At 37.0% G+C, this 10,939-nt stretch overlaps 1 protein-coding gene across 1 annotated transcript; it reads right to left on the bottom strand.

Annotated features, from left to right (window-relative positions):
- Positions 1-890: 890 nt before the first annotated feature.
- On the bottom strand, positions 891-3,282 carry LOC149044701 (uncharacterized). The gene has a single exon (XM_089207241.1). The coding sequence runs from the start codon at positions 3,264-3,266 to the stop codon at positions 1,890-1,892; it is 1,377 nt and encodes a 458-aa protein (XP_089063367.1). The 5' UTR covers positions 3,267-3,282; the 3' UTR covers positions 891-1,889.
- Positions 3,283-10,939: the final 7,657 nt, after the last annotated feature.

The following is a 10,939-nucleotide window of genomic DNA, read 5'->3' as shown; positions in this document are numbered from 1 at the left end:
GTGCACTTACTTGTTGAAGATTTGGTTGGTAAGGTTGATTAAGATATTAGGGTGAGAGACCATTGTCACATAACTGGAAAATACAGAGGGTTGGCTCATCAAGATTGTAATATCAACCACTTCAGGTTAAAGGCTGAAGAAATTAAGATACTTATTATCTTCCATAATTTACAAGGATATAACAATCACTTCATGATGCAAGAGATAGGTAAAATAGCTAAAAAGCAAACCTACAAAAACAAAAAGTTGAAGAAAAACAGATGGACATAAATGTGATACCAACCAACATGGAAAAATACATTGTTTTCATGTTAGGGAAGCATGTTGTGTTCCTTGATAGTTTTCAATTCATGAGCTCCAGTCTTGATAAACTAGCAAGTGATCACCCTGATAAAGTATTCAGATATACATCAAGTCTTTCAAAATGAGCAATTCAAGCTCATGAAAAAAAAAGGAGTTTATCCCTATGACCATATGATCACTTTTGATAAATTCAATGATAAACAATCACCAACAAAAGATCAATTTTACCATATCCTAAATGATGACAACCAATACAAACATGCAATAAATGTTTGATGGGAGATTATCATAATTTATATTTGAAGTCAGACATTCTTCTACTTTCTGATGTATTTGAAAATTTAAGAAAGACTTGTCTGAAATACTGTAAACTTGAACCATGCATGTATTTTATGAGTCCTGGGCTATCTTGGGATGCTATGTTAAAAATGGCAGATAAAATTAGAATTGATGACAGGCATAGATATGTTTCAGTTTCTTGAAAAAGGAATGAGAGGTGGTATTTCATATATAGCCAATATCTACCTACTGATGGTTTTAAATGGATGATAGAAAAAGAAATGGAAAAGATAGGCAAATACACATAAGACAGTAAAAAAGGTTTAATATTAGAAGTCAGTCTTGAGTACCCACAGAAATTGCATAATATATAATATTGACTACCCACTTGGTGCTGAGAAAATAAATGTAACAAAAGATACACTTTTAAATTAATGTGAAGAAATTACATTATTACAACATAACAATAGGTGAAGTTGAAAAGCTGGTATTAACATTAAATGACAAAAAAAAGTGCGTACTCCATTACAGAAACCTAGGCTTGATTAGGGATTAAAATTAAAAAAGATTCATTGAGTATTACAATTCAGTCAGTGAGTGTGGCTGAAACAGTACATAAATTTTAACACAAACAAGAGAACTAATGCTGAAAATTTATTTGAAAAAGACTTCTTCAAGCTTATGACTAACAGCATATTTGGCAGAACTATAGAGTATACTTGCAAAAGAGTTACCATTAAACTTGAAACTAATGAAAAAATTTATTTAATATAGCTTGAAACCAACTTATTTATCATGATAAATTTTTAATGAGCATCTTGTAGCTGTTCATTAGAGTAAAGAATCAATCACAAGCACTCTGAAAATACAGGCGTATATAGGGATGTGTATTCTTAACCTTAGTAAAACACTACTGTATGATTTCCATACTAATCATATTAAAAAGGAGTATAGCAACAAAGCAATATTACTTTTTACAGACACAGTCAGTCTAACATAAGAAATCGGAACTGAAGATGTGTATAGAGACCTTTGGAATGATAAAGACAAATTTGACAATAGTGATTATCCAGAAAATTCTCCATGTTTTCATAAAACAAACAAAAAAGTAATTGAAAAATCATATCGCTAGTCTCCTCTTGTGTAGAAAAATAGATAGGATTAAAAAAACTGCCCCATCAAATAATTTCATCAAATAATTCCATCAGATGATTTCATCAAATGATTTCGTCAAATAATTCCATGAAATAATTCCATCATATGGAATTGGTATGAGACCACTTCTTAAAGTACCACCAACTACTATACTACCGACTCCCTGAAACAATGATCAGGTCTCTAATTTTTTGGTATGACTGCTCTAACTCTGTGCCAAGGGCCTGCTTGTCTACTTCTTCAGGTATATTATTCCTAATCGTTTCGAGCGTGAGTATGAAATTCTTACTCAAGTGTTTAATCACGATCTCTGTCATGTTTAAGGGCACCTTCTTTCCTTTCACATAAAGCTGACGCAAGGTCTCCAAGTTCCTCTCAACTAGTTCATTATCTACCATGGGCGGGTTATCGCTCAGAATAAGATAGATATATAGACGCACTTCATGTAGTACTTTCATTGAAATCACTTCATCTCTATCACTGTCGCTGATCTCCTCGATCGATGTAACAGGCAGGTCTACCTTTTTTCCTCTGAAGATTTCGGCAGAATGCGCCTTGCTTTCTAGATCCTCATGTAGATCTAGGAGAAACTTGTAATTCTCGGAGAATTTTTTCCTGATCTTTGGGTCTTTCAAATCACACAAAAATATTCTGCACTTGCTATAATCGCAATCTTCATTGGATATGCTCATCTCAGGTGTAAAATGTAAGATGTTTACGTACGGAACAATGTTGTTAATTGGCACACCAAGTTCTTTCACCCTTCTTTGACCATGCTCATTTGATGATCTGTTACTGCCAAAATGTTCCAGACATTTCAGAGCGACCCTTTGTTGTTCACCTGTAAGGAAAGGCTCTGCTACATTCCCCAACTCATGCACCATAGGTCTTACTTCTTCCTCTATATATCCTGGCACTTCTCCCAAGTCAAGCAAAGAAGAGCAGAGATTTAGCGACAAGAAAATCATGTGGAGGTCTTCACGAAGGGCCTTCAGCTGAGGTGACTCGCTCACTAAATTCTGGTAGTTATCATCGGTGAGCATGTATCGTAAAACATCAAGGCCAGTTACTGTTGGCTGGATTCGCATACGTTCAAAAGTATACTTTACCTTTGAAATTTTCTGTAGGATGTCTTCATTTCTCAGCTTGCCGTAATCGGCGTTAATTCTATCCGAGAACTGGCGCCATTCCCGCCTCCGATAGTCTCTTCGGTCTTCTTGATCACGTCTGTCTTGGTGTTCCCGATCCTCCTGTCTGCGTCTGTCTTGGTGTTCCCGATCCTCCTGTCTGCGTCTGTCTTGGCGTTCCAGATCTTCCTGTCTGCGTCTCTCATGATATTCCCGATCGTACTCTTGGCGTCTCTCTTGGTATTCCCTCTCCTCCTCACTGCGCTTTTCCTGGTTCTTTTGATCCCTTTTCCACAAGTAAACGTTTCCAATTGCAAAGACTGCGAATGCAATAAGGCCAGTAAAACAATAATAGACCAGGGTTATTGACTCCGCATAATTTTTAGCAAACGCCTGAAACATAGTCAACCTTTCTTCACGAAACTCGGGCTCGATTTAGGAAGCTTAGAGCAGAGAGGGATTACATTACGTTCTGTCAGTATTTGGTCAACTGCCCACCTACCGCTCCCATAACTCAACATTTACCCCAAGTTGTTATCAATAGATTGTTGTTGGGTTAGGGGAGGGGTAGGTGGGCAATTGCCCAGATACTGATATTGATCCAATTTTTGTAATATAATAAGCTCAGTTATACACGCATTCTGATTGGTTCTCACTTGTGATCTATTGGAGGACAGACGTTAGATGACGTCATCATTAAAAAACTTTTTTTTTTAAATTCTTTATTATATAAAACAAATAGATTCCAAGTTGCCGTGCGTCTGTTCAGTAATAGATCACAGAGGACGTCAAAATGTGGTAAGAACATCAATGTCACAATCGGCTGCGCTTCGTGTGCCACTTTTTTGTTCTTACCACATTTTGACGTCATCTGTGATGTATTACTGAACGGACGCGCGGCAGCTTGGAATCTATTTGTTAATTTGATGCGAGAACCGCTGGTATACGCCTGCGTCGGTTCCTCGCTAAATTACAGCTGAAGAAGAAAGTGCGTCGGAAAACAACAGTGGATCGAGTATTTGACATCACCTTTCTTGTCATTTTTCCCTCTGTAACTTGGTTGGAAGCGTCAAAGTCTTAAAATTGTCGTGTGGTGCGTGGAAGGAAGTGATTTTCAAAAAGCAAAAGAGTATACAAACAACTTCGAGTCTTTGTTTTAAGATTGTCTGGGCGATCGATTTAGATGTTATTTGTGAAAAATGCAAGAGGCCTGCCGAAGAGCGCAGACGTATTTCATAGTATACTTTGATCGTTTCATTGCTATCTCAAGTTATGGTTGATCATTTGAGGCACTCACTTTCCTGTGAGCGTTTTGTAGAGCTTCAATAGTTCTGCTAGCGACGAATTTAAGTTTGCAGACTTCTGTTTTATTTCGAAAGTTTTTTGACATGAACCACAACCGGCGGGGCCGATAGCCAAAAGAAAATAGGTCAATGTCCATCATATCAAGTAAAGAAAAGTAAGTTTACCACGGCAGATATAGATACGGTCGTTATTACTTAATTGCGATTGATGATAGGAATTAACTTTTATGTTCTCTGCAGTTAAAGGAGATGTTAAGTGACATCCATACTTGTTGTTGGTATTATTGACAGAATGGAAAGGTGTGACATTTACTGTGGCAAGCGCTGACTGTTGGTTTAAATTATCGGTCTTTTGTTCTCTCTCTATACAACTTGCCTCGACTAGCTTATGCTATATGAAAATTTTGTCTATTCTTTGTGACATTATGCTATTATGCTATATGCTAATTGGCGTCCCCAAATTAGTAAGGGATTTGTTCCCTGGCTAGACGATTTTTGACACTTTAATAAAGTTTCTATTCTATTCTATTCAATACTTTATTTGTAACTGTAAAATTACCAGGTCTGAGAGCTGAGAGCTCGTTGGAAATGGAGGAACAATTGTGGATTTCCTCAGAGTAAAGAAGTTATTCTCAATCATTAGTCTCCGATATATTGTTAGATATGATCAATGATGCAAAAAATTTCATGAAGATTTTAGTACTTTATTTTGGTCAAACTACCCCAAAGCCTTGACAGATGAGAATTTCACCTTGAGTGCAGGGGTGTGTATAAAGGCAAGGAAAACCAGCCGGTTGCATTTGCCTAATGAGCCCAAAAGTGTGATCAGTGATGGGAACAATTAATTTACATTCTCCTTGCTTTCCATCAAATCAGAATTTTACATACTTAGCTTCTAAATATACTTTCTGAAAGGTGGCAAAATTGTGAAGTAAAACAGGCAGTAGTTTCTGCTTCCATTTGTATTAAGAATAGTTAATGAATCAATTATTTCCTAACAAATACCAAATTCATTTATCCTTTCAATGGTCTGAAAAGACTCATTTTACCAACCAAAAAACAAGGAACTAGTAGGATTATCACTGAGGATAAAGCCATTTTTTCCTGGGAACAAGACTGAATGAAGTCAGATTAAAATAATGTGGAGAGTTTTGTTGACCTCTTCATGAAAATGGATGATTTACATTAATCAGATTTTAGAGACTTAAGTCAAAAGGGAACTTTGATGTTGCATATTATTTAGTAATGGGCATCTACTTGGCTGCCTATTTGAGGTAATTTATAGTTTTTTAGCTAAGGGTTTGGCTGTGCCAATTTTATGGCAGACAAATCCTACATCAGTCAATTAAAATATTTTATAGCTCTCATCCTGGAAGCTCAGACACTCTTAGGGAACATAACAATATTTCACCTAATCATTCCTCATATTCTTATCCAGTGAAATTAAACTTAATTGGTAATTTTACAGTTACAAATAAAGTATAGACACAATTTGCATATAGCATAATAGCATAATGTCACAAAGAATAGACAAAATTTTCATATTGCATAAGCTATATGAACATAGAGAGAACAAAGACTGATGATTTAAACCAGTAGTAAGCTTCTGGTACTAATGACAATCTCTGGAACACCAGCTTGCCACAGTAAATGTCACACCTATCCATTCTGTCAATAGTACCAACTACATGTATAGAGGTCACTTCACATCTCCTTAAACAGCAGAGAACATAAAAGTCAATTCCTATCATCAATTGCAATTAAGAAATAACAATTGAAGGATCAAGACATTTCTAGAAAGTGAAATACAAGTAATACTGGGTTGAATACACTTTTGACTTGAAATTCGTTTTTAAATGTAACAAAAATACTGTATTCAACATTCCAAAGAAACAAGGAGTTCCAGCCCCCTAAGTTATTATCCATTTATTGTACCACTCATCTCATGTTTTAAGAATCAAAGAAAGTTGGATTATTTTAATCTGAAAGCGTCATAATGTACTTCCACTCAAAATTTATTTTGCATGGCAGAAGTGTTCTACTGAAATAAACAAGACTGAATGAGGCTGATGCCATTCATTTCGAATAACACATGAACATGAAGAAAATGGCACCAGTTTAAACTCGTGAGACAAAGCCCATGTATTTGTTTTGGTTTGAGGTTGATGGACTAGTGGTGAGGGATTTGGGGCCATGTGATACTGAATAGGTTCAACCAAGGTTTTCCTTCTAGTTACCACTTCAAGCCCAAAAAGGCAATTCAGAAATTCCCACTGTAACAGAGAAAAAAATATGCCAAAACTGGAGATGATCAGGGCAAGACTCAAAAAGTATTACAAAAAGGTGGCAATCCTGCAAAGCGTGCTGAATAACCTTGAGGTAACAATCACTGTGTTCCATCAGGATCAAGAGATAAAAGCAGTTGATACTAAGGGAACTGATCATGGATGAGATGATAGTCTGAAACGCGCATTCACTTTTTTATGGGCTGATCTTCTTGAAGTCACAAGTGGCTTTTTCTGGACACTTTCTCAGATGGTAACTCACTAAGCTGAGAAAATCTTGTTGTCAGTTGATGGCCTGAGGTCTGTATGCATGTTCATGACTGTGCCACACATCAACTGTCAAAATTGTATGAGTAGGTCAATTCAAAGATTCAACATCCCCCCTGGCAACCCGTGGGCACGTGAACTTTTTAAGACTGGCTTGTTTAAACACCCCTCCCCAGGCGCTAAATTGTGTTTAAATGCCGTACCCAAGTGCTGGATTTGATTGTCAATTTTTCTCGAAAAATCAACGACTGTGAGTTGTGACTTGTTCTACTGAAAGCTCAGCAGATAAGCTCCCATGCTATCAAAAGCACCAACCCCCCTAAATAATTACTCATAATGTCAAACAAGCACCCCTCTCAAATAATAAGCCCTCCCCCCCTCCTCTCCACTTTCACAAACAGTAAGAACACAAGAGAAACCTGTTTCTAGTGCCACTTTATTTACAACTTTTTAAGCATCAACTACAGAAGAATCAGCACGAGATAATAGTTTCTTCCTCATTCCTATCTCCATGTGCTAACAGAGTTCCTTAATGAGCGTTATCTATTTAACCAATTAATACATTAATATTAATTAATACATTCTTGCTTTGTGATTATGTGGATGCCAATTACTGGTAATTTAACTTTTATGCATCAAAATAAAAAAAAAAATGTTCTCTTCACCTTTGTGCCTTGAACATTACGTTATCATTAATTTCAGTCCTAATTAAAGGATGATCTTTGTTTTTCCAGATTCCCACCCTTTTAAACTCACATATCTTGTGACCAATTCCTTATTTCAATGTTCAGTTTGGGTAGGACCATAGGTAAGAAAAAGTTAAAACTATTAACAAAAATAAATGTAATGCAAACCATAGCGACAAAAAGACTACTTTTTAAAACTGTAAGGCAACAAGAAGTTATGATCAATTGGTAACAGGACTTCGCTTTGTCCAATTCTTTCTGCAATCATACTCATAATTGACAAATTAGACTCCAGCTTCACGGTCATCTGATTTTGTTCATCACTTCTTTAATTACAGACCGAATTGAACTCCACTTGGTCCTATTACTATTACAAATACTCTGACTTCTCATTGGTTCTTTGTAGTTGTCTTTTATTTAATTGAATGTTACAATTAGTTCAGCCAAAAAATTTACCACAATATTCTTAATATTTGGTTAGTTAATTCAATTGCTTTGTTTTTTTTTAAAGAAATACTGAGGAAATACTGACGGTCACTGAGCACTCGTTTGCCAAACATTACATCAGCCTTGCCAGTTAGATTGAGTATATTCTATTTTCTTGAAGTTTCTGTACATGTCTCAGTGGGGGTCAGGAACTTCTGGTGACATTTGCTGTACCATTTTTAAGGATACAGTAAACCTTCTAGGGTGTCCCTCATGAGAAAAATAGGTTAATTAAGCACGATTAATTGAGGCATAACCGCCATAAACAATTTAACAAACAGATTCCAAGTTGCCGTGCGTTTGTTCAGTAATAGATCACAGATGACATCAAAATGTGGTAAGAACAAAAAAGTGGCATACGAGGTGCAGCCGAGTGTGTCCCTGATGTTCTTACCACATTATGATGTTATTTTGTGATCTATTACTGAACAGGCACATGGCATGTCCTCCAATAGATCATATGTGAGAACCAATCAGAATGCATGCATAACCGAGCTTATTATATAAATATAAATGGAACACTTTATGGATGGAAACACTCTCTCTGGCAAAAATCCATTCGTTTCAGCTTGTGTGAACTTGTGTTGTAGAATAAAGACGGCATTTACCTATTTAACTGTAGGTTTGAATAACCTAATATCATACTACACACGATACATGCACACAAGACCTTGTGGTGAGAACACGTACACTGAGTACAAAATATGTCATGAACAAACACAAAAGGGGAGCCTTCTCCGGCCAGGGAAAATGAGGTTTACATTCACAAAAACTGAATAAACCTTTGAAAGCGTGCTGGAGTCTTTCTCATACTTAATTACACTAATTACATGAAACTGTTGCTAACTCAAACTTGGATATATTCATAACTGAACTGCTTGGGCTTTAATCAAGCAAGGCCTGAACTTATCTCAGTATTGACATGTCACTATCATACAAAAACAACAAGAATAAAGCACAAACTTTATGGAAGGGCTTCAACTGTTTCAGTATCACCATTTTTTGTCAGAGGTTATTCATTAAACAGTCTTTGGTCTAATTTCCTCAACATTGTGAGAACAGACTCATCTCTTAGATGTTCTGGTAGGCACATTGCAGTGGACTGGAATTTTCTACTGAGACTGCAACACATGTCTTTAATTTGTTCCTCTATCGGTAGGACACTCTTTATTTCCTCATGAAGCTTAAACAGGCTCTCCATGTTTTCTTCACTGAATGAAGCGCGTGGGTGTTTGTTTAAAAGAAAATGGATGTAAAGACGCACTACATGTACAATTTTCATTAAAATCACTTCATCATTATCACTGTGGCTGATCTGATCAAGCAATGTAAGTGGCTGTTTTGCCAGATGTTCCCTGATGATTCTGGCAAATTGTGTCCCACGTTGTAGAACACCGTTTAGACTTGTGAGAAACTGGAAATTCTCCTCGCTGGTTGTTGCTTTCAAATGAAGGCAAAAATTTTGACCCTCACTGTAATTGCAATCTTCCAAGGCTTTGTCCACCCCAGGGAAATCTGTTTGTAACTTCTTAGCATCAGAACCACCAAACTGTAAGCTGTTAACATACGGAACAATGGCTTTAACATCAACCTTGCTCTCTATGCCTGTGGCATGCATAGTCTCTGCATTTGATGATATTTTTCTGTCAAAACGTTGGAGAGATTCCAAAGCAATACTTCGTGGTTCACCTGTAAGGAAAGGCTCTACTACCTCCCACAACTCTTTCACCTTCCTTCTTAATAGAATTTTTATAGTTTCTGGCGCTTCTCCAGTGGGAAGTAAGGCACACCACATTTCAAGTAGCTCGGAAATCTTGAAGACGTCTGCACGAAGGGCCTTCAACGGAGGTGACTCGCTCTCAAAATGGTAGTAGTTATCATCGGTGAGCATGTATCGTAAAACATCGAGGCAAGTTACTTTAGAGTGGATTAGTTTACATTTAAAGGTGTTCTTTACCTTTCTCAATTTCTGTTGGATGTCTTTATTTACTGAGAAATTGGCGAAAATTTTGTTTACGCATGTGCGCCATTCCGCTTCTCGGTTTTCTTCATCGCGTTTGTCTTCGCGTTCCCAATCTTTCTCTTTAATACCCTCTTTCCATCGCCGTTCCTTCTCTTTGCGCCTTTCATCGTATTGCCGATCCTGCACTTTTTCACTCTCTTGGTTTTGTCGATCTCGCCCTTTTTCACTCTTCTGGTACTGCCAATCTCTTCGTTTGCAATACTCCTCGTGTTTTCGATCACTCAATGTGAATAGTACTTTTAGCAGAGTTTTAAGAAAAAAGAGCACGATTAATACAACGATAGAACCAGTAGATTGGGTCAGGGTTATTGACTCCGCGTTCTCTTGGGCAAAGTTCTGGGTCATGGTTGTTAAATATCAAGAAACCACTAACCCAACACATTTATTGCGACGTGCAAGGTGTCTTTCAATGCGTATGCGTGATGCGCATGCTCGGCGAATTACGCGCTTTCGAGGAGCGATTAGTGATTCCGGCGTGGGTGAAGTTTGCCGAAGAACGAACAGAACATCGTTTTACACTTTTTGGGACTGATGTTGATGTGATCCGACCGGAAAAATTTTGAATGGAGTTTGTTCTTATGGAAAAGTCTGAAGGGTAAGTAGAATTGTTTTAGACATTATTCAATTAAAGCTGATTTCAATTTATTCAGACTGCTCGTTGCGCGTTCCCGTTCCATTCACCAATTTTATTTACAAAACGTATTTCATCATCGGTATTTGTTCAGTACAAGCTTTAAACTTGAAAAGCTTTTCGATATAACCTCTTGTGGCGATAAAAGCTGTTTTACAATCGAAATTAGTCTCGAATCTGTCGGCTAATTTGCTCATGTGAACGTTCTTTTGATCGACATAAGCTTAATACAACAGTGTACTAAGCAGTACCGCCCGATTGCTTCTCCAACACAACGTAAACGTAATAGATTGACACATATCTTAACCTTCTTTGCGTCTGGAAATATGTCGATATCACTTAACTATCAACTGCCGTTGTTTGACGTTTACATGCATTTTTTACGACACAGTT

This window comes from Pocillopora damicornis, chromosome 5 (genome assembly GCF_964200805.1).
Source record: "Pocillopora damicornis chromosome 5, jaPocDami1.2, whole genome shotgun sequence".
Lineage (NCBI taxonomy): Eukaryota > Metazoa > Cnidaria > Anthozoa > Scleractinia > Pocilloporidae > Pocillopora > Pocillopora damicornis.
Note: the sequence above shows the minus strand (reverse complement) of the source record. Positions and strands in the feature narration are given on the sequence as shown.

Bases quoted from the DNA above. Each gene is read 5' to 3' on its own strand.
- LOC149044701 (XM_089207241.1), bottom strand. From the start codon at position 3,266: ATGTTTCAGGCGTTTGCTAAAAATTATGCGGAGTCAATAACCCTGGTC.